At 41.0% G+C, this 23,540-nt stretch overlaps 2 protein-coding genes across 3 annotated transcripts; both read left to right on the top strand.

Moving 5' to 3' along the window:
* The first annotated feature begins 4 nt into the window (after positions 1-4).
* LOC113010641 (parafibromin-like) lies at positions 5-11,800 on the top strand. The gene is made up of 12 exons (XM_026149815.2): positions 5-238; positions 765-870; positions 1,045-1,114; positions 1,233-1,295; positions 8,878-8,930; positions 9,055-9,185; positions 9,712-9,817; positions 9,992-10,061; positions 10,180-10,242; positions 10,386-10,439; positions 10,675-10,775; positions 10,809-11,800. Exons 1-10 carry the CDS (start codon positions 108-110, stop codon positions 10,436-10,438), a joined length of 846 nt encoding a protein of 281 aa, XP_026005600.2. The 5' UTR covers positions 5-107; the 3' UTR covers position 10,439; positions 10,675-10,775; positions 10,809-11,800.
* Positions 11,801-12,918: 1,118 nt separating this feature from the next.
* LOC145421781 (parafibromin-like) lies at positions 12,919-23,041 on the top strand. Of its 2 annotated transcripts, XM_080292566.1 has the most exons (11): positions 12,919-13,019; positions 13,194-13,263; positions 13,382-13,444; positions 21,074-21,126; positions 21,251-21,381; positions 21,908-22,013; positions 22,188-22,257; positions 22,376-22,438; positions 22,582-22,635; positions 22,871-22,971; positions 23,005-23,041. In XM_080292566.1, exons 5-9 carry the CDS (start codon positions 21,251-21,253, stop codon positions 22,632-22,634), a joined length of 423 nt encoding a protein of 140 aa, XP_080148692.1. In that variant the 5' UTR covers positions 12,919-13,019; positions 13,194-13,263; positions 13,382-13,444; positions 21,074-21,126; the 3' UTR covers position 22,635; positions 22,871-22,971; positions 23,005-23,041. The 2 variants fall into 2 exon arrangements, with proteins under 2 accessions (XP_080148692.1, XP_080148691.1); XM_080292565.1 differs by lacking the exons at positions 12,919-13,019; positions 13,194-13,263; positions 13,382-13,444 and having other exon boundaries at positions 20,897-21,126.
* Positions 23,042-23,540: the final 499 nt, after the last annotated feature.

Genomic DNA, 23,540 nt, shown 5'->3' with positions numbered 1-23,540 from the left:
GGTCCTAGGAGGTTAAAGCGGGTCAAGATCAGGCATCTAGAGAGGCCGCACGACGTTGATAACTAGGGGCCTCGCAAACACACTGCTCTACACACATACAACTGAAGATGGCGGATGTGTTGAGTGTTCTTCGTCAGTATAACATCCAGAAAAAGGAGATTGTTGCTAAAGGAGATGAAGTTATATTTGGGGAGTTCTCCTGGCCCAAGAATGTCAAGACCAACTACATAATCTCGGGGTATGTCATAAAACACAAAATCTTTAATTATTAGTGCAACAGGAAGGTCTTTCCCATAGACTATTTTACTAGCTTTCATGAAAGCTAATGTATGTCCTTTAAACTTAGCTCGAGAGAGGAAAAGCCAAACTTGTAGTATTGTGTAATGCTAATTAATCATGGACGTAGCTCAGAGTTGTTTCACGGAGTCAGAAATCCAAAGAGTCGAGTTGAAACACCTGTGTGTTTGTTTGTTTTCTCTTTTAGTCCCTACAGTCATGACTATAAACGTCTTTCTTCACCGTGCAAAAACCAAACTTTGTGCATGTGACGCAGAAACTGAAGTTGCAAGGAGCAGTGCTTTAGCTAGCAGGAGAACCGTTGACAGTGGTTGATAAAGTGACTTTGGCTTTATATTCAAGCCTTAATGCGGTTCACATCAAACCACCTTAAGTGTGCATCACGCAGTAATTCACTTAAAGTTTGTTAGTTGTAAAACTGGACGCCTGCATGCTTTTTAATGTATTTTGCTTCTTTTGATCTTTAGTACTGGTAAAGAGGGGCAGCCCAAAGAGTACTATACCTTGGACTCTATCTTGTTCTTTCTCAACAATGTGCACCTGCCGCATCCATCCTATGTGCAAAGAGCTGCAGTAAGTGCTCTGGAGTTCATATGAAACAGCCCAGAATCTGTCAGTATCAATCCTTCATTGCTTACCAACGTGTTGTTTGAGGACAATCCTGATTCCAGCCCACATTTTGTCATACATGCAGCATCTTGTAAACTTTAAAGAGTGTTGACTTTTATGATTGTGTGTTGTTTATAGACAGAGAACATCCGTGCTGTCAGACGACCTGATCGAAAGGACTTGCGTACATATCTTAATGGCGAGAGCTGTAAGTAGCGCTTGGGCGCTGAGGAGGGGGCTTTCTGTGGCATCTAGTACAGGTGTTGTCATTCCAGGTTTTGGTTCGCTGAAAATTTGCTTCAAATGTTGTTTTTGTCCATTTGCAGCCACGTCAACGAGCATCGACAGAAGTGCGCCCATAGAAATAGGTCTGCAAAGCCGGACACAAGGTAAAGTTACAGCATTTTTACAACATGATGTGGAATTACTACCGTATTTTCACGACCATAAGGCGCACTGTGCTAAAAGGCGCAGTCTCAGTTATGTGTGCCCTTACTGTATTTAACACACACATAAGGCGCACTGGATTATAGGGCGCATACAAGTACCGTATGCGTATTTAAAAATAAAGCGGGAGCAAACCTGAATTCGGTACCTTACTCACATTTCTATTGCCGGTAATCGTCACATCAACAACACACAAGCATACAAGTGTGCAGGGACATTTTATTTAGCTGGATTTAAAAAAATATTACTCATGATATAACATTGTGCAGACATGGCTGGTAAGGACATGAGGAGGAAACAGTAGGAGCTGTATGAGGCTACTAAAGGCAGGGCTATAACATTTTGCTGTCATCATTTTATTATAGATTAAGTGCAAGAGTTGTTAGGTGTGGATAATTAGATTATAGTTTATTGCAATAGCAAGTTGTGCCTTGTTCTCAGATAGACAGCAAGTGGAGAGTGATATATGAAATGATGGGAAGGAAGGAAGAAGAGAAGCAAAGAGTGATTCACAGGCAGAGCCGAGTTTATGTCACAGTTTTTCGTTGCCTTATGGTTCCAAGCGCTGTCACCAATCTTTGCATTTTGTTATTATCTCATGAAACTTGTTTAATCAGCTACCATCTCTCCTGTGGACTTTTTAATGTCTACAGTCTCAGATCAACACAGCCCTGCCCTTCCCATATTAGATTCTTGATGAATGTGTGTTGTTGTTATTCAGCATGGTTCAATGTGCCCCTTTTTAACTTTGAGCACCCGCCCCTTTAAACCTCTCTGCACGTCCCTGATAGAGACAGGTTTTAAAGACTAGAAATGAAAACATGTGAGTCCTGTCTTTAAATAAAAATATATAATTCCCTATATTCCTATCTATTCTTGACATTGAACCACGAGCTTTCTAAAAACTTGCATATAACAATTGTGCACCATTCATTCCTCATCTTTGCTGCCCATCATTACAACTTTGCTAATGATGGGCAGCAGGTTAGTGTCATGATGTCACCTCAGACATAGTTAAAAGCCCTGTTAACGTAGCTGCTTCTCGCCGGGTGCGGTGGCGCGTGCCTGTAATCCAAGCTACCGGGAGGCTGAGGTTGGAGGATCGTTTGAGCTCACGAGCTCTGAGCTGCAGCAGGCTATGTCGATTAACACAAAATAATTATCCTCATTCAAAAGTCATGTAAGAACCTCATTGGCTTACGGAATGTTGATGTTATTTAAAAAATTCATACAAAAACATGACCTCATTCTAGAATGTCATGTGACAACCTCATTGGCTTATGGAATTGTGATGTCACAGGCTTCTGAATCCATAAATAGGGGTGAGGAGGTACAACTTTCAGTCCGTTATTTGCAGCACTTATGTTAGCAGCATTCAAACGTTCACCAGTAAAGCATTTTCAAACATCTGGATACTTTTCGTACTCACGGTATACAGACTCCAACATGTCTCAGAAAGAGCAAGAAAGACAAGAAGCTGACCCCAGCTCTATTCCATGGTATGAGTCCCTAGACCCTTACATCAGCTCTCTTCCTTGGGATGAACAGGTGGAATTAGAGGAAAAGCGATTGGAAGAAATGGAGAAGGAAAATCTCATGAACAGAGAAAAGATTAAGATCCTGACAGAAGAAAATGAGAGAAAGAGCGCTGAATTAGAAAAATTATCCTACCAGCTTCAGGAAAGGGAAGGTATTATTGAGGAGAAACAATGGGCTCTCCAAGATAAGAAGAATCACGAGCTCCAAGAAAAGCTTGATGAAGCTCTAGAAAAAATTAAAGATCTGCTCCAAAATGAGAAAAAAGAGAGCATTAAAGGGGATAAAATGCTCAAGAAGAATCAGGAGCTCCAAGAAAAGCTTGATGGAGCTCTGGAAAAAAATAAAGATCTGCTCCAAAAGGAGAAAAAAGAGAGCATAAAACAGGAAAACATGGTCAAGAAGAATCAGGAGCTCCAAGAGAAGCTTGACGAAGCTCTGGAAAAACTGAAGGAAATCCACCAAGAAGAGAAGCAACAGTCCACACAGCAGAGAGACATGCAGAGCAAACTCCAAGCCATGGAGGAAAAATACAAAGCTCTGCATGTGAAACATGACAAAACTCTGCACAAAAGTCAACAGTTGCTTCAAGACAAGAAGCAAATGGAAATGAAACAGAAGGAAATTGACTCCAAGCTTGACGAGATGGAGGAAAAACACAGATCGCTCCAAATCAAGCTTGAGAAAACAGTGCACAGAAATAAAGAGTTCATTCAAGAGAGAGAGCAACAAGAAATGCTGGAGAAAGAAACAGACTCCCAGCTTGAAGTCTTGGAGGAAAAACTGAAAATGCTGCAACTAACTCTTGAGGAAACACTGCTCAAAAATAAAGAGCTGCTTCAAGAAAAAGACCAACAGAAAATACATCAGGAAGAAATGGATTGCAAGCTGAGGCACATCGAGAAACAAAATGAAGGCTTGCAAGTGATGCTTGATGAAGCTCTGGAGAGAAATAAAGAGTTTCTGCACGAGAAAGACCAACAGAAAATAAAAAAGGAAGAAATGGATTGCAAGCTGAGGCACATCAAGAAACAGAATGAAGGCTTGCAAGTGATGCTTGATGAAGCTCTGGAGAGAAATAAAGAGTTTCTTCACAAGATAGACCAACAGAAAATAAAAAAGGAAGAAATGGATTGCAAGCTGAGGAACATTGAGAAACAAAATGAAGGCTTGCGAGTAATGCTTGATGAAGCTCTGGAGAGAAATAAGGAGAACCTCCAAGAAAAGAAACAAGAGCCCGTAGAGCAGAGAGACCTGCAGAGCAAACTCCAAGCCATGGAGGAAAAATACAAAGCGCTGCAGGTGAAACATGACAAAACTCTGCACAAAAGTCAACAGTTGCTTCAAGACAAGAAGCAAATGGAAATGAAACAGAAGGAAATGGACTCCAAGCTTGACGAGATGGAGGAAAAACACAGATCGCTCCAAATCAGGCTTGATAAAAAAGTGCACGGAAATAAAGAGCTTCTTCAAGAAAAAGACCAACAGAAAATACAACAGGAAGAAGAAAAACTTCATCTCCAGAGGAAAAATCAAGCACTCCAAGAATTGTATAACGAAACAAAGTACAAATCAACTGTACTGGAAGAAGAAAAGAAAAAGCTGGAAAAACAATGCTCAGCGATGCAGAGTAGCATCAATGAGATGCTGAGAAAAAATACCGAACTTGAGGAACTTTCTAAGACCTTGAAGTACAAAATCACTGAAATCCAGGCGCAAAAGCAAGAACAACAGAAAACACATAAAGACCTGCAGTGTAGACTTCAAGAAATCCAGAAGAGAAACCAGCAGCTGGAAGACATGCACACAGATGTGCACAAGGCAAAGCGAATAGAGGAGGCAACAGTTAAAGAACTGAAAGACAAGCTTAAAGAAAAACAAGAACAATTAGAAGACATGGTGAAAAGATGCAACAAACTTGAGAAAGAAAACGCAGAAACAATCGATGAGCTGAAAACCCTCATCATTGAGAAAAAAGTGCTGGTGGAAGAGTATCTGAAAAAGAAGAAAAAACGCTTCCACTGGTTCTGGAGGAGGGGCACTGCAGCTTCTCACCTGATGTAACCTCGTCTTCCTCCACCTCTATTCCATCTTCATTTCCCCCCTTCCCCTCCCTCCTTTTTCTTTTTTCACCCTCACCCCCCGACCAGTCCCGGCAGTTGACTGCCCCCTCCTGAGCCTGGTTCTGCCATAGGTTTCTCCTTTAGGTGTCTTTCACTTTAAAAGGAGTTTTTCCTATCCACTGTCGCCTGCTGCTTGCTCAGAGGGGATTGTTGGGGTTTTCTCTCATCTCTCTCTTTCATTCTTTCTATCCTTTCCCCCCCTTCTGCCTTTTCCTTTACCCAATAAACACAATTGCCCACATTTTACATTTGTTTGAAAAATGTCTTCATTCAACAATAATTCATCTTAGGTATAAAAACAAGAAATAGGTAATAGCTGCATGTGTGTTTGTGTGTGTGCATAATATACATACTTGTTTCCCAGAAAGATTTAATACTAGATGGATAGAGACCAGGGACGTGCAGAGGGGGGGGCTAGAGGGGCTTGAGCACCCGCCCCTTTCCTGATGAGTGCCCAAAGTGCCCTTTTGTTGAGGCAACTTTTAAATTTTTTTTATTTATTTATTTATTTATTTTATGTGTGTGTGCGTGCGGAGTCCTGTCTGTGCCCCTCAACAATAATATTTAACTATTAATCATAGTTTTGCTAAATAAAAGGATCTGGCTTGCATCAGTCACATGATCACATTTAACCAATGATCGCCCTCGACGGCAGAACGCGCTGGTTACGAGCCGGGAACGAGCTCACAAAGAGCACGCGCATTTGTTGCGGTCCGGAGCTGTAGGAGAAACACAAGTTAACTCAGAGACACAGACTGATGCGACAAACCCAGTAAGTAGGTGTACAGCGCACACTGTAGTGTATAGCACCCAGGAGTATTAGCTTATTACGTACACGTTGGTAAGCTGTCTTGTTGCAACTGACGAACTGAAACAAACGAGCGTGCTGTGTGTGCAACAGCGTGACAAACATTACCTGTCCTTTTATTAACTGCACAAGTAGTGCTGGTCATAGCTGCTGGCTTCCTGTGTAAGGCTTTCATGGGTCTGTAGCTCTGTCACCGTTTTAGGGAACATATTTAGTTTTAAAGTAAGTTTCTGGGCATTTCCTGCCTTTCTGGAGGGATTATATTTCACTAAAAAACGATCTAATATGCATGTCCACATAATAATGATTATAATTATAATATATTAAAAAACACGCTGTATTTTAAAGAACATACATTAAGAAGCAGATTATATTAGATTTATATTTTAAATAAGACAAAAGTTGGATTTTACAGCAGTAAAATGATTGTATCTCTACAGTTTAAAAATGTAATAAGCTTTGCCCTGCACAGAGTGGATAGTGAAACAAATGGAATCATCATAAATACATTATTTCATATTTATTACTTCCCCCTCCTCATTGCTTTATTATTGTAGCTCTAGTAATAAATAATAATGTAAGGATGCCCATAGTATATACAGTATTCTGAAGAAGGTCTAAAATGTCACTGTGTGTGCATGTGTGTGTTTTATTTAGCTGGATTTAAAAAAATATTACTCATGATATAACATTGTGCAGACATGGCTGGTAAGGACATGAGGAGGAAACAGTAGGAGCTGTATGAGGCTACTAAAGGCAGGGCTATAACATTTTGCTGTCATCATTTTATTATAGATTAAGTGCAAGAGTTGTTAGGTGTGGATAATTAGATTATAGTTTATTGCAATAGCAAGTTGTGCCTTGTTCTCAGATAGACAGCAAGTGGAGAGTGATATATGAAATGATGGGAAGGAAGGAAGAAGAGAAGCAAAGAGTGATTCACAGGCAGAGCCGAGTTTATGTCACAGTTTTTCGCTGCCTTATGGTTCCAAGCGCTGTCACCAATCTTTGCATTTTGTTATTATCTCATGAAACTTGTTTAATCAGCTACCATCTCTCCTGTGGACTTTTTAATGTCTACAGTCTCAGATCAACACAGCCCTGCCCTTCCCATATTAGATTCTTGATGAATGTGTGTTGTTGTTATTCAGCATGGTTCAATGTGCCCCTTTTTAACTTTGAGCACCCGCCCCTTTAAACCTCTCTGCACGTCCCTGCAAGTGTGCATATTTAAAAATAAAGCAGGAGCAAGACTGAGTTTGGTACTCACATTTTTATTACCAATAATTGTCATCATCAACAACACACAAGCATACAAGTGTGCGTATTTAAAAATAAAGCAGGAGCAAAACAAAGTTTGGTACTCACATTTTTATCATCAATCAAACCCATCGAAGTCCTCATCCTCTGTGTCTGAATTGAACAGCTGCGCTAAATCTCCATCAAACATGCCAGGTTCACTGTCTTCACTGTCAGAGTCACTTTCCGTGCCGTGCGGCTCCTCGGAAACGATGCCAGCTTTTGCGAAAGCTCGAACAACAGTGCCAGCAGACATGTTAGCCCAAGCATCTACAATCCATTGGCAAATTGTGGCGTAACTCGCCCGGCGCTGCCTTCCACTCTTAGTGAAACTGTGGTCTCCACCGGTCATCCATCGCTCCCAGGCCGCTCGCAGCCTTACTTTGAACGGGCGGTTCACACCGATGTCCAGCGGTTGGAGTTCCTTTGTCAGGCCTCCCGGAATGACAGCAAGCTCACAGTTCATTTGTTTCACTAGTTTTTTCACATTGGCTGTGAGATGGGCACGCATAGAGTCACAGATCAACAGCGATGGTGATGCGTGGAAAAAACCACCTGGTCTCCTTACATACTCCTCCCTCAGCCACTCTTTCATCATTTCCTCATCCATCCAGCCCTTTTCATTTGCCTTAATGATGATTTCTGCTGGAAACTTCTCTTTAGGCAAAGTCTTTCGCTTAAAAATCACCATAGGCGGCAGTTTCTGTCCATTAGCATGGCAGCCAAGCACAACAGTAAAAGAAGACTTTTCATACCCCGTTGTGCGTATCGCTACCGTGCTGGTCCCCTTCTTCTCCACAGTGTGACTCACCGGGATGTCAAAAGTGAGCGGGACCTCGTCCATGTTTGTGATGTGGCTGGGCTGGATGTTTTTGTCGCCGATGTGTTTGCTGCAGTAGGAGCGGAAGATGGCCAGCTTTTCCTTATACCGTAATCCGCTGGAAGTTGCTGCGCTACCGTAGTCCTGGTCCGGATGGAAAAATGGCACCGTTTCATAAAACGAAAGCACCAAGACGGACCTCCTTGGAAATGTTCAATGTTCATCTCTTCAGCTAGTGAAACTGCTTTTAGCCGAATGGTGACCGTCGAAACGCTTCTCCCGCTCGCTCTTTGCTCGATGATCCACCGCTCGAGTCTTTCCTCCAACTCGGGCCACCTCGCCTTATGTCCGCGGAAACTCAGCTGCGTTTTCTTGACCTGCCGGAGCTTGTTTTCCAGCTTCCTCCATTTGTGAACCATCGATTCGTTAATCTTAAATTCTCTCGCCGCTGCTCGATTTCCATGTTCCTCCGCGTAGCTGATGGCCTTCAGTTTAAACTGTGCTTCGTAAGCGTGTCTCTTTGCCATTTTCAGGGTTGTTAAAACAACGATGTCCTGCATAATGCACATACCTGTTCTTTTATACAGGTATGTGCGATTGTCCCGGTATATACGATCAACGCCCACACTTCACCCTTTAACGTTCTCATGGTGTTCTCTACTACGTCCTCCTTACAACACATAGGGCGCACCGCGCTATAGGGCGCGCCGCACTTTTTGAAGAAAATTTAAGACTTTTAAGTGCGCCTTATGGTCGTGAAAATACGGTACTTATAAATGCTAGTGCTGATATTAATAATGGCACTGTCCTGTCGCTAATAGTCATATTTTTGCAAATATTTTCTATTGAATAAGTGAAGGAATTTATGTTTCGCACAGTGAAATGTTTTTTTTTGTTTCCTTTCTCTTTGTTATTGTTGTTTGTTTTGTTTTTTTCAGTCAGAAGAGAAGCTGATGAGGCATTTTCTGAAGCCAAAAAACCAAGAGTTGAGGTAAATTATGTTACTTCAGATGGCTTATGTGGTTTTTCTGTGTGGTATCATTAGAAATGTGATGCTTCAACCCTCCTTTGATGGCTGTGTTTACCTTGTAAACCTTGCATACATACAACTGAAGATGGCGGATGTGTTGAGTGTTCTTCGTCAGTATAACATCCAGAAAAAGGAGATTGTTGCTAAAGGAGATGAAGTTATATTTGGGGAGTTCTCCTGGCCCAAGAATGTCAAGACCAACTACATAATCTCGGGGTATGTCATAAAACACAAAATCTTTAATTATTAGTGCAACAGGAAGGTCTTTCCCATAGACTATTTTACTAGCTTTCATGAAAGTTAATGTATGTCCTTTAAACTTAGCTCGAGAGAGGAAAAGCCAAACTTGTAGTATTGTGTAATGCTAATTAATCATGGACGTAGCTCAGAGTTGTTTCACGGAGTCAGAAATCCAAAGAGTCGAGTTGAAACACCTGTGTGTTTGTTTGTTTTCTCTTTTAGTCCCTACAGTCATGACTATAAACGTCTTTCTTCACCGTGCAAAAACCAAACTTTGTGCATGTGACGCAGAAACTGAAGTTGCAAGGAGCAGTGCTTTAGCTAGCAGGAGAACCGTTGACAGTGGTTGATAAAGTAACTTTGGCTTTATATTCAAGCCTTAATGCGGTTCACATCAAACCACCTTAAGTGTGCTTCACGCAGTAATTCACTTAAAGTTTGTTAGTTGTAAAACTGGACGCCTGCATGCGTTTTAATGTATTTTGCTTCTTTTGATCTTTAGTACTGGTAAAGAGGGGCAGCCCAAAGAGTACTATACCTTGGACTCTATCTTGTTCTTTCTCAACAATGTGCACCTGCCGCATCCATCCTATGTGCGAAGAGCTGCAGTAAGTGCTCTGGAGTTCATGTGAAACAGCCCAGAATCTGTCAGTATCAATCCTTCATTGCTTACCAACGTGTTGTTTGAGGACAATCCTGATTCCAGCCCACATTTTGTCATACATGCAGCATCTTGTAAACTTTAAAGAGTGTTGACTTTTATGATTGTGTGTTGTTTATAGACAGAGAACATCCGTGCTGTCAGACGACCTGATCGAAAGGACTTGCGTACATATCTTAATGGCGAGAGCTGTAAGTAGCGCTTGGGCGCTGAGGAGGGGGCTTTCTGTGGCATCTAGTACAGGTGTTGTCATTCCAGGTTTTGGTTCGCTGAAAATTTGCTTCAAATGTTGTTTTTGTCCATTTGCAGCCACGTCAACGAGCATCGACAGAAGTGCGCCCATAGAAATAGGTCTGCAAAGCCGGACACAAGGTAAAGTTACAGCATTTTTACAACATGATGTGGAGTTTAATATTGAATAAGTGAAGTAAAGGAAGGTGGTATGAAGGCATTTGTTTTGTGCTGTGAAATTGTTTGTTTTTGTTTCTTTTTTGTTTGTTATTGTTTTTTTTTAGTCAGAAGAGAAGCTGATGAGGCATCTTCTGAAGCCAAAAAAAACAAGAGTTGAGGTAAATTATGTTACTTCAGATGTCACATGTGGCTGATATTGTTCTCTGTGTGGTATCATTAGAAATGTGATGCTTCAAACATCCCCCACCCCCCAGTCAGGACACTGAAATTGACAAAGTCTGAATATCTTAACTTTTAGAATTTTCTGCAGTTTGGGCAGTTAAAGATGTTTGATATTATATCACATTTTATCCTGTAATTTGCTAATAATGTGAGAACTGCTTTCACCCCAAGGATGAGGAATGTGTGTGTCTGGCTGCCCATCTAGAGGACCATAAAGAAGGCAATGTGCAAAGCTGGTGATGTGTGGCCTGACTTACATTGGAATTGCCATCCCAGACACAGAAGACCGGGGTTTGCTGACCATCTCTGGCTTCAACCTTGGAGTTTTAGTGTCATTCGTAATTTGGCTGATCTGATCTGATAAGATTTCTGGGACTTTTCCTGAGTAATGTAATGAGTGTAGAATATGAAGGCCAATTCAACATTTGTAGCAAGAGGTTGGCAGGTTAAGGGGAACAATGCATGAGTCACAGTTATAGGGTGTTTGCAGATGTAGGTTTACTTCGGGGGGATTACCTGTAGTCTTCAACATGCATCTATGGTATGAGTTAGCAGGTTTGATGTAGAGATACTTAACATCAATGAAAGAGAAACCTGAAACAAAGCACACAAAGTCAATGGTAAAACTTGGAGTTGCTTTTTATTGTGTTAATTTCACAGATTTCTTAGATCAGAAAAGTGTTTTTCAAGTATTAACATCTTGGATTCCTTTTACACAGTCTTTGCTTTAGCTTAGCCACAAATTTTAGTTGTTCTAACATTTGTTTGACCCTAAGCCCAGTTTATTGTTTTAAAGCTGAGTTTTCTGTTTTCTTCTCGTGAGGTTATACTTTAAAACAAATGTGGTGACACTTTTTAGAAAGTAAATTTGAATTTAGTTTTAACAACACACTAATGCCAATGTTTGGGATTTTTTTTGTGTGTGTAAAAAGTTTGTGTTTCAGTCTGAATTCTCTGCATCAGAATTTACATTTTACTGTAAGAAAGTACTGTAATAAGCTTTACTTATCACGGTGTCATTTCGTCTTCATAAACAAAAGAACAATAAACTGACCGTGTAACTGTGAAGGATGTTTGTCCCAACATGCTGATGTTTTCATTTTTAATTTTAAAGCAACATCCAACATATAAAATATTTATAACATGACTGTTGACACAGCGTTTTAGGAGATGGACATGAGATTTGGTCGTTCTCAAGTGTTTCACAACCATTCTGTTGTATCTGTCCTGCTTAACATGTACCTACTGTAGCGGCGATGTAAAGCCCTTCCTAATAAACAACTTGCTGCTCTGGAAATGCGCTTTCATTTTACCAATAACTGCCTGAGTTGTTGAACTGATACATCACTGTGATCAAAGTAAAGTTTACAGTTTAACCTCCTAAGACCCCGAACTCTTCCACGGCATGCATCTTTCATATTTGGGCATATTGGGGCCCAATGAATGTAAAAACAAAGAATTACCAGATTTTTTTTTTTTTTGTTTTTTAACAAAAATAAGAGCCACATATGAGGATATTCATTAAAATTTCGATAGAACAGTAGCAGTATTATGTCCTTGTAAGTGGATATCAGGCCCTTGTAGAGCAAAATTGAATATTTTGGTCTAAATACCCCAAAATGTGCCGTCCACACATGTGGACGCCAGGTCCTAGGAGGTTAAAGCGGGTCAAGATCAGGCATCTAGAGAGGCCGCACGACGTTGATAACTAGGGGCCTCGCAAACACACTGCTCTACACACATACAACTGAAGATGGCGGATGTGTTGAGTGTTCTTCGTCAGTATAACATCCAGAAAAAGGAGATTGTTGCTAAAGGAGATGAAGTTATATTTGGGGAGTTCTCCTGGCCCAAGAATGTCAAGATCAACTACATAATCTGGGGGTATGTCATAAAACACAAAATCTTTAATTATTAGTGCAACAGGAAGGTCTTTCCCATAGACTATTTTACTAGCTTTCATGAAAGCTAATGTATGTCCTTTAAACTTAGCTCGAGAGAGGAAAAGCCAAACTTGTAGTATTGTGTAATGCTAATTAATCATGGACGTAGCTCAGAGTTGTTTCACGGAGTCAGAAATCCAGAGAGTCGAGTTGAAACACCTGTGTGTTTGTTTGTTTTCTCTTTTAGTCCCTACAGTCATGACTATAAACGTCTTTCTTCACCGTGCAAAAACCAAACTTTGTGCATGTGACGCAGAAACTGAAGTTGCAAGGAGCAGTGCTTTAGCTAGCAGGAGAACCGTTGACAGTGGTTGATAAAGTGACTTTGGCTTTATATTCAAGCCTTAATGCGGTTCACATCAAACCACCTTAAGTGTGCTTCACGCAGTAATTCACTTAAAGTTTGTTAGTTGTAAAACTGGACGCCTGCATGCTTTTTAATGTATTTTGCTTCTTTTGATCTTTAGTACTGGTAAAGAGGGGCAGCCCAAAGAGTACTATACCTTGGACTCTATCTTGTTCTTTCTCAACAATGTGCACCTGCCGCATCCATCCTATGTGCGAAGAGCTGCAGTAAGTGCTCTGGAGTTCATATGAAACAGCCCAGAATCTGTCAGTATCAATCCTTCATTGCTTACCAACGTGTTGTTTGAGGACAATCCTGATTCCAGCCCACATTTTGTCATACATGCAGCATCTTGTAAACTTTAAAGAGTGTTGACTTTTATGATTGTGTGTTGTTTATAGACAGAGAACATCCGTGCTGTCAGACGACCTGATCGAAAGGACTTGCGTACATATCTTAATGGCGAGAGCTGTAAGTAGCGCTTGGGCGCTGAGGAGGGGGCTTTCTGTGGCATCTAGTACAGGTGTTGTCATTCCAGGTTTTGGTTCGCTGAAAATTTGCTTCAAATGTTGTTTTTGTCCATTTGCAGCCACGTCAACGAGCATCGACAGAAGTGCGCCCATAGAAATAGGTCTGCAAAGCCGGACACAAGGTAAAGTTACAGCATTTTTACAACATGATGTGGAATTACTACCGTATTTTCACGACCATAAGGCGCACTGTGCTAAAAGGCGCAGTCTCAGTTATGTGTGCCCTTACTGTATTTAACACACACATAAGGCGCACTGGATTATAGGGCGCATACAAGTACCGTATGCGTATTTAAAAATAAAGCGGGAGCAAACCTGAATTCGGTACCTTACTCACATTTCTATTGCCGGTAATCGTCACATCAACAACACACAAGCATACAAGTGTGCAGGGACATTTTATTTAGCTGGATTTAAAAAAATATTACTCATGATATAACATTGTGCAGACATGGCTGGTAAGGACATGAGGAGGAGGAGGAAACAGTAGGAGCTGTATGAGGCTACTAAAGGCAGGGCTATAACATTTTGCTGTCATCATTTTATTATAGATTAAGTGCAAGAGTTGTTAGGTGTGGATAATTAGATTATAGTTTATTGCAATAGCAAGTTGTGCCTTGTTCTCAGATAGACAGCAAGTGGAGAGTGATATATGAAATGATGGGAAGGAAGGAAGAAGAGAAGCAAAGAGTGATTCACAGGCAGAGCCGAGTTTATGTCACAGTTTTTCGTTGCCTTATGGTTCCAAGCGCTGTCACCAATCTTTGCATTTTGTTATTATCTCATGAAACTTGTTTAATCAGCTACCATCTCTCCTGTGGACTTTTTAATGTCTACAGTCTCAGATCAACACAGCCCTGCCCTTCCCATATTAGATTCTTGATGAATGTGTGTTGTTGTTATTCAGCATGGTTCAATGTGCCCCTTTTTAACTTTGAGCACCCGCCCCTTTAAACCTCTCTGCACGTCCCTGATAGAGACAGGTTTTAAAGACTAGAAATGAAAACATGTGAGTCCTGTCTTTAAATAAAAATATATAATTCCCTATATTCCTATCTATTCTTGACATTGAAGCTTTACTCTTCTTGATTTTGTGACAAAATACTCTTGGGTTAACCACGAGCTTTCTAAAAACTTGCATATAACAATTGTGCACCATTCATTCCTCATCTTTGCTGCCCATCATTACAACTTTGCTAATGATGGGCAGCAGGTTAGTGTCATGATGTCACCTCAGACATAGTTAAAAGCCCTGTTAACGTAGCTGCTTCTCGCCGGGTGCGGTGCCGCGTGCCTGTAATCCAAGCTACCGGGAGGCTGAGGTTGGAGGATCGTTTGAGCTCACGAGCTCTGAGCTGCAGCAGGCTATGTCGATTAACACAAAATAATTATCCTCATTCAAAAGTCATGTAAGAACCTCATTGGCTTACGGAATGTTGATGTTATTTAAAAAATTCATACAAAAACATGACCTCATTCTAGAATGTCATGTGACAACCTCATTGGCTTATGGAATTGTGATGTCACAGGCTTCTGAATCCATAAATAGGGGTGAGGAGGTACAACTTTCAGTCCGTTATTTGCAGCACTTATGTTAGCAGCATTCAAACGTTCACCAGTAAAGCATTTTCAAACATCTGGATACTTTTCGTACTCACGGTATACAGACTCCAACATGTCTCAGAAAGAGCAAGAAAGACAAGAAGCTGACCCCAGCTCTATTCCATGGTATGAGTCCCTAGACCCTTACATCAGCTCTCTTCCTTGGGATGAACAGGTGGAATTAGAGGAAAAGCGATTGGAAGAAATGGAGAAGGAAAATCTCATGAACAGAGAAAAGATTAAGATCCTGACAGAAGAAAATGAGAGAAAGAGCGCTGAATTAGAAAAATTATCCTACCAGCTTCAGGAAAGGGAAGGTATTATTGAGGAGAAACAATGGGCTCTCCAAGATAAGAAGAATCACGAGCTCCAAGAAAAGCTTGATGAAGCTCTAGAAAAAATTAAAGATCTGCTCCAAAATGAGAAAAAAGAGAGCATTAAAGGGGATAAAATGCTCAAGAAGAATCAGGAGCTCCAAGAAAAGCTTGATGGAGCTCTGGAAAAAAATAAAGATCTGCTCCAAAAGGAGAAAAAAGAGAGCATAAAACAGGAAAACATGGTCAAGAAGAATCAGGAGCTCCAAGAGAAGCTTGACGAAGCTCTGGAAAAACTGAAGGACATCCACCAAGAAGAGAAGCAACAGTCCACACAGCAGAGAGACATGCAGAGCAAACTCCAAGCCATGGAGGAAAAATACAAAGCTCTGCATGTGAAACATGACAAAACTCTGCACAAAAGTCAACAGTTGCTTCAAGACAAGAAGCAAATGGAAATGAAACAGAAGGAAATTGACTCCAAGCTTGACGAGATGGAGGAAAAACACAGATCGCTCCAAATCAAGCTTGAGAAAACAGTGCACAGAAATAAAGAGTTCATTCAAGAGAGAGAGCAACAAGAAATGCTGGAGAAAGAAACAGACTCCCAGCTTGAAGTCTTGGAGGAAAAACTGAAAATGCTGCAACTAACTCTTGAGGAAACACTGCTCAAAAATAAAGAGCTGCTTCAAGAAAAAGACCAACAGAAAATACATCAGGAAGAAATGGATTGCAAGCTGAGGAACATCGAGAAACAAAATGAAGGCTTGCAAGTGATGCTTGATGAAGCTCTGGAGAGAAATAAAGAGTTTCTGCACGAGAAAGACCAACAGAAAATAAAAAAGGAAGAAATGGATTGCAAGCTGAGGCACATCAAGAAACAGAATGAAGGCTTGCAAGTGATGCTTGATGAAGCTCTGGAGAGAAATAAAGAGTTTCTTCACAAGATAGACCAACAGAAAATAAAAAAGGAAGAAATGGATTGCAAGCTGAGGAACATTGAGAAACAAAATGAAGGCTTGCGAGTAATGCTTGATGAAGCTCTGGAGAGAAATAAGGAGAACCTCCAAGAAAAGAAACAAGAGCCCGTAGAGCAGAGAGACCTGCAGAGCAAACTCCAAGCCATGGAGGAAAAATACAAAGCGCTGCAGGTGAAACATGACAAAACTCTGCACAAAAGTCAACAGTTGCTTCAAGACAAGAAGAAACTGGAAATGAAACAGAAAGAAATGGACTCCAAGCTTGACGAGATGGAGGAAAAACACAGATCGCTCCAAATCAGGCTTGATAAAAAAGTGCACGGAAATAAAGAGCTTCTTCAAGAAAAAGACCAACAGAAAATACAACAGGAAGAAGAAAAACTTCATCTCCAGAGGAAAAATCAAGCACTCCAAGAATTGTATAACGAAACAAAGTACAAATCAACTGTACTGGAAGAAGAAAAGAAAAAGCTGGAAAAACAATGCTCAGCGATGCAGAGTAGCATCAATGAGATGCTGGGAAAAAATACCGAACTTGAGGAACTTTCTAAGACCTTGAAGTACAAAATCACTGAAATCCAGGCGCAAAAGCAAGAACAACAGAAAACACATAAAGACCTGCAGTGTAGACTTCAAGAAATCCAGAAGAGAAACCAGCAGCTGGAAGACATGCACACAGATGTGCACAAGGCAAAGCGAATAGAGGAGGCAACAGTTAAAGAACTGAAAGACAAGCTTAAAGAAAAACAAGAACAATTAGAAGACATGGTGAAAAGATGCAACAAACTTGAGAAAGAAAACGCAGAAACAATCGATGAGCTGAAAACCCTCATCATTGAGAAAAAAGTGCTGGTGGAAGAGTATCTGAAAAAGAAGAAAAAACGCTTCCACTGGTTCTGGAGGAGGGGCACTGCAGCTTCTCACCTGATGTAACCTCGTCTTCCTCCACCTCTATTCCATCTTCATTTCCCCCCTTCCCCTCCCTCCTTTTTCTTTTTTCACCCTCACCCCCCGACCAGTCCCGGCAGTTGACTGCCCCCTCCTGAGCCTGGTTCTGCCATAGGTTTCTCCTTTAGGTGTCTTTCACTTTAAAAGGAGTTTTTCCTATCCACTGTCGCCTGCTGCTTGCTCAGAGGGGATTGTTGGGGTTTTCTCTCATCTCTCTCTTTCATTCTTTCTATCCTTTCCCCCCCTTCTGCCTTTTCCTTTACCCAATAAACACAATTGCCCACATTTTACATTTGTTTGAAAAATGTCTTCATTCAACAATAATTCATCTTAGGTATAAAAACAAGAAATAGGTAATAGCTGCATGTGTGTTTGTGTGTGTGCATAATATACATACTTGTTTCCCAGAAAGATTTAATACTAGATGGATAGAGACCAGGGACGTGCAGAGGGGGGGGCTAGAGGGGCTTGAGCACCCGCCCCTTTCCTGATGAGTGCCCAAAGTGCCCTTTTGTTGAGGCAACTTTTAAATTTTTTTTATTTATTTATTTATTTATTTTATGTGTGTGTGCGTGCGGAGTCCTGTCTGTGCCCCTCAACAATAATATTTAACTATTAATCATAGTTTTGCTAAATAAAAGGATCTGGCTTGCATCAGTCACATTATCACATTTAACCAATGATCGCCCTTGACGGCAGAACGCGCTGGTTACGAGCCGGGAACGAGCTCACAAAGAGCACGCGCATTTGTTGCGGTCCGGAGCTGTAGGAGAAACACAAGTTAACTCAGAGACACAGACTGATGCGACAAACCCAGTAAGTAGGTGTACAGCGCACACTGTAGTGTATAGCACCCAGGAGTATTAGCTTATTACGTACACGTTGGTAAGCTGTCTTGTTGCAACTGACGAACTGAAACAAACGAGCGTGCTGTGTGTGCAACAGCGTGACAAACATTACCTGTCCTTTTATTAACTGCACAAGTAGTGCTGGTCATAGCTGCTGGCTTCCTGTGTAAGGCTTTCATGGGTCTGTAGCTCTGTCACCGTTTTAGGGAACATATTTAGTTTTAAAGTAAGTTTCTGGGCATTTCCTGCCTTTCTGGAGGGATTATATTTCACTAAAAAACAATCTAATATGCATGTCCACATAATAATGATTATAATTATAATATATTAAAAAACACGCTGTATTTTAAAGAACATACATTAAGAAGCAGATTATATTAGATTTATATTTTAAATAAGACAAAAGTTGGATTTTACAGCAGTAAAATGATTGTATCTCTACAGTTTAAAAATGTAATAAGCTTTGCCCCTGCACAGAGTGGATAGTGAAACAAATGGAATCATCATAAATACATTATTTCATATTTATTACTTCCCCCTCCTCATTGCTTTATTATTGTAGCTCTAGTAATAAATAATAATGTAAGGATGCCCATAGTATATACAGTATTCTGAAGAAGGTCTAAAATGTCACTGTGTGTGCATGTGTGTGTTTTATTTAGCTGGATTTAAAAAAATATTACTCATGATATAACATTGTGCAGACATGGCTGGTAAGGACATGAGGAGGAAACAGTAGGAGCTGTATGAGGCTACTAAAGGCAGGGCTATAACATTTTGCTGTCATCATTTTATTATAGATTAAGTGCTGGAGTTGTTAGGTGTGGATAATTAGATTATAGTTTATTGCAATAGCAAGTTGTGCCTTGTTCTCAGATAGACAGCAAGTGGAGAGTGATATATGAAATGATGGGAAGGAAGGAAGAAGAGAAGCAAAGAGTGATTCACAGGCAGAGCCGAGTTTATGTCACAGTTTTTCGCTGCCTTATGGTTCCAAGCGCTGTCACCAATCTTTGCATTTTGTTATTATCTCATGAAACTTGTTTAATCAGCTACCATCTCTCCTGTGGACTTTTTAATGTCTACAGTCTCAGATCAACACAGCCCTGCCCTTCCCATATTAGATTCTTGATGAATGTGTGTTGTTGTTATTCAGCATGGTTCAATGTGCCCCTTTTTAACTTTGAGCACCCGCCCCTTTAAACCTCTCTGCACGTCCCTGCAAGTGTGCATATTTAAAAATAAAGCAGGAGCAAGACTGAGTTTGGTACTCACATTTTTATTACCAATAATCGTCATCAACAACACACAAGCATACAAGTGTGCGTATTTAAAAATAAAGCAGGAGCAAAACAAAGTTTGGTACTCACATTTTTATCATCAATCAAACCCATCGAAGTCCTCATCCTCTGTGTCTGAATTGAACAGCTGCGCTAAATCTCCATCAAACATGCCAGGTTCACTGTCTTCACTGTCAGAGTCACTTTCCGTGCCGTGCGGCTCCTCGGAAACGATGCCAGCTTTTGCGAAAGCTCGAACAACAGTGCCAGCAGACATGTTAGCCCAAGCATCTACAATCCATTGGCAAATTGTGGCGTAACTCGCCCGGCGCTGCCTTCCACTCTTAGTGAAACTGTGGTCTCCACCGGTCATCCATCGCTCCCAGGCCGCTCGCAGCCTTACTTTGAACGGGCGGTTCACACCAATGTCCAGCGGTTGGAGTTCCTTTGTCAGGCCTCCCGGAATGACAGCAAGCTCACAGTTCATTTGTTTCACTAGTTTTTTCACATTGGCTGTGAGATGGGCACGCATAGAGTCACAGATCAACAGCGATGGTGATGCGTGGAAAAAACCACCTGGTCTCCTTACATACTCCTCCCTCAGCCACTCTTTCATCATTTCCTCATCCATCCAGCCCTTTTCATTTGCCTTAATGATGATTTCTGCTGGAAACTTCTCTTTAGGCAAAGTCTTTCGCTTTAAAATCACCATAGGCAGCAGTTTCTGTCCATTAGCATGGCAGCCAAGCACAACAGTAAAAGAAGACTTTTCATACCCCGTTGTGCGTATCGCTACCGTGCTGGTCCCCTTCTTCTCCACAGTGTGACTCACCGGGATGTCAAAAGTGAGTGGGACCTCGTCCATGTTTGTGATGTGGCTGGGCTGGATGTTTTTGTCGCCGATGTGTTTGCTGCAGTAGGAGCGGAAGATGGCCAGCTTTTCCTTATACCGTAATCCGCTGGAAGTTGCTGCGCTACCGTAGTCCTGGTCCGGATGGAAAAATGGCACCGTTTCATAAAACGAAAGCACCAAGACGGACCTCCTTGGAAATGTTCAATGTTCATCTCTTCAGCTAGTGAAACTGCTTTTAGCCGAATGGTGACCGTCGAAACGCTTCTCCCGCTCGCTCTTTGCTCGATGATCCACCGCTCGAGTCTTTCCTCCAACTCGGGCCACCTCGCCTTATGTCCGCGGAAACTCAGCTGCGTTTTCTTGACCTGCCGGAGCTTGTTTTCCAGCTTCCTCCATTTGTGAACCATCGATTCGTTAATCTTAAATTCTCTCGCCGCTGCTCGATTTCCATGTTCCTCCGCGTAGCTGATGGCCTTCAGTTTAAACTGTGCTTCGTAAGCGTGTCTCTTTGCCATTTTCAGGGTTGTTAAAACAACGATGTCCTGCATAATGCACATACCTGTTCTTTTATACAGGTATGTGCGATTGTCCCGGTATATACGATCAACGCCCACACTTCACCCTTTAACGTTCTCATGGTGTTCTCTACTACGTCCTCCTTACAACACATAGGGCGCACCGCGCTATAGGGCGCGCCGCACTTTTTGAAGAAAATTTAAGACTTTTAAGTGCGCCTTATGGTCGTGAAAATACGGTACTTATAAATGCTAGTGCTGATATTAATAATGGCACTGTCCTGTCGCTAATAGTCATATTTTTGCAAATATTTTCTATTGAATAAGTGAAGGAATTTATGTTTCGCACAGTGAAATGTTTTTTTTTGTTTCCTTTCTCTTTGTTATTGTTGTTTGTTTTGTTTTTTTCAGTCAGAAGAGAAGCTGATGAGGCATTTTCTGAAGCCAAAAAACCAAGAGTTGAGGTAAATTATGTTACTTCAGATGGCTTATGTGGTTTTTCTGTGTGGTATCATTAGAAATGTGATGCTTCAACCCTCCTTTGATGGCTGTGTTTACCTTGTAAACCTTGCATACATACAACTGAAGATGGCGGATGTGTTGAGTGTTCTTCGTCAGTATAACATCCAGAAAAAGGAGATTGTTGCTAAAGGAGATGAAGTTATATTTGGGGAGTTCTCCTGGCCCAAGAATGTCAAGACCAACTACATAATCTCGGGGTATGTCATAAAACACAAAATCTTTAATTATTAGTGCAACAGGAAGGTCTTTCCCATAGACTATTTTACTAGCTTTCATGAAAGTTAATGTATGTCCTTTAAACTTAGCTCGAGAGAGGAAAAGCCAAACTTGTAGTATTGTGTAATGCTAATTAATCATGGACGTAGCTCAGAGTTGTTTCACGGAGTCAGAAATCCAAAGAGTCGAGTTGAAACACCTGTGTGTTTGTTTGTTTTCTCTTTTAGTCCCTACAGTCATGACTATAAACGTCTTTCTTCACCGTGCAAAAACCAAACTTTGTGCATGTGACGCAGAAACTGAAGTTGCAAGGAGCAGTGCTTTAGCTAGCAGGAGAACCGTTGACAGTGGTTGATAAAGTAACTTTGGCTTTATATTCAAGCCTTAATGCGGTTCACATCAAACCACCTTAAGTGTGCTTCACGCAGTAATTCACTTAAAGTTTGTTAGTTGTAAAACTGGACGCCTGCATGCGTTTTAATGTATTTTGCTTCTTTTGATCTTTAGTACTGGTAAAGAGGGGCAGCCCAAAGAGTACTATACCTTGGACTCTATCTTGTTCTTTCTCAACAATGTGCACCTGCCGCATCCATCCTATGTGCAAAGAGCTGCAGTAAGTGCTCTGGAGTTCATGTGAAACAGCCCAGAATCTGTCAGTATCAATCCTTCATTGCTTACCAACGTGTTGTTTGAGGACAATCCTGATTCCAGCCCACATTTTGTCATACATGCAGCATCTTGTAAACTTTAAAGAGTGTTGACTTTTATGATTGTGTGTTGTTTATAGACAGAGAACATCCGTGCTGTCAGACGACCTGATCGAAAGGACTTGCGTACATATCTTAATGGCGAGAGCTGTAAGTAGCGCTTGGGCGCTGAGGAGGGGGCTTTCTGTGGCATCTAGTACAGGTGTTGTCATTCCAGGTTTTGGTTCGCTGAAAATTTGCTTCAAATGTTGTTTTTGTCCATTTGCAGCCACGTCAACGAGCATCGACAGAAGTGCGCCCATAGAAATAGGTCTGCAAAGCCGGACACAAGGTAAAGTTACAGCATTTTTACAACATGATGTGGAGTTTAATATTGAATAAGTGAAGTAAAGGAAGGTGGTATGAAGGCATTTGTTTTGTGCTGTGAAATTGTTTGTTTTTGTTTCTTTTTTGTTTGTTATTGTTTTTTTTTAGTCAGAAGAGAAGCTGATGAGGCATCTTCTGAAGCCAAAAAAAACAAGAGTTGAGGTAAATTATGTTACTTCAGATGTCACATGTGGCTGATATTGTTCTCTGTGTGGTATCATTAGAAATGTGATGCTTCAAACATCCCCCACCCCCCAGTCAGGACACTGAAATTGACAAAGTCTGAATATCTTAACTTTTAGAATTTTCTGCAGTTTGGGCAGTTAAAGATGTTTGATATTATATCACATTTTATCCTGTAATTTGCTAATAATGTGAGAACTGCTTTCACCCCAAGGATGAGGAATGTGTGTGTCTGGCTGCCCATCTAGAGGACCATAAAGAAGGCAATGTGCAAAGCTGGTGATGTGTGGCCTGACTTACATTGGAATTGCCATCCCAGACACAGAAGACCGGGGTTTGCTGACCATCTCTGGCTTCAACCTTGGAGTTTTAGTGTCATTCGTAATTTGGCTGATCTGATCTGATAAGATTTCTGGGACTTTTCCTGAGTAATGTAATGAGTGTAGAATATGAAGGCCAATTCAACATTTGTAGCAAGAGGTTGGCAGGTTAAGGGGAACAATGCATGAGTCACAGTTATAGGGTGTTTGCAGATGTAGGTTTACTTCGGGGGGATTACCTGTAGTCTTCAACATGCATCTATGGTATGAGTTAGCAGGTTTGATGTAGAGATACTTAACATCAATGAAAGAGAAACCTGAAACAAAGCACACAAAGTCAATGGTAAAACTTGGAGTTGCTTTTTATTGTGTTAATTTCACAGATTTCTTAGATCAGAAAAGTGTTTTTCAAGTATTAACATCTTGGATTCCTTTTACACAGTCTTTGCTTTAGCTTAGCCACAAATTTTAGTTGTTCTAACATTTGTTTGACCCTAAGCCCAGTTTATTGTTTTAAAGCTGAGTTTTCTGTTTTCTTCTCGTGAGGTTATACTTTAAAACAAA

Source organism: Astatotilapia calliptera, chromosome 18, assembly GCF_964374335.1.
Source record: "Astatotilapia calliptera chromosome 18, fAstCal68.1, whole genome shotgun sequence".
Taxonomy (NCBI): Eukaryota; Metazoa; Chordata; class Actinopteri; order Cichliformes; family Cichlidae; genus Astatotilapia; species Astatotilapia calliptera.
This window is presented reverse-complemented; position numbering and strand designations above follow the sequence as displayed.

Excerpts from the sequence above, each read along its gene's own strand:
- LOC113010641 (XM_026149815.2), top strand. The coding sequence starts at position 108 with ATGGCGGATGTGTTGAGTGTTCTTCGTCAGTATAACATCCAGAAAAAG. Across the intron at positions 1,115-1,232 it reads ATATCTTAATGGCGAGAGCT|CCACGTCAACGAGCATCGAC; the intron begins GTAAGTAGCGCT and ends GTCCATTTGCAG. Across the intron at positions 9,818-9,991 it reads CCTATGTGCGAAGAGCTGCA|ACAGAGAACATCCGTGCTGT; the intron begins GTAAGTGCTCTG and ends TGTTGTTTATAG.
- LOC145421781 (XM_080292565.1), top strand. The coding sequence starts at position 21,001 with ATGTTTCGCACAGTGAAATGTTTTTTTTTGTTTCCTTTCTCTTTGTTA. Across the intron at positions 21,127-21,250 it reads CCAAAAAACCAAGAGTTGAG|ATGGCGGATGTGTTGAGTGT; the intron begins GTAAATTATGTT and ends ATACAACTGAAG. Across the intron at positions 22,014-22,187 it reads CCTATGTGCAAAGAGCTGCA|ACAGAGAACATCCGTGCTGT; the intron begins GTAAGTGCTCTG and ends TGTTGTTTATAG.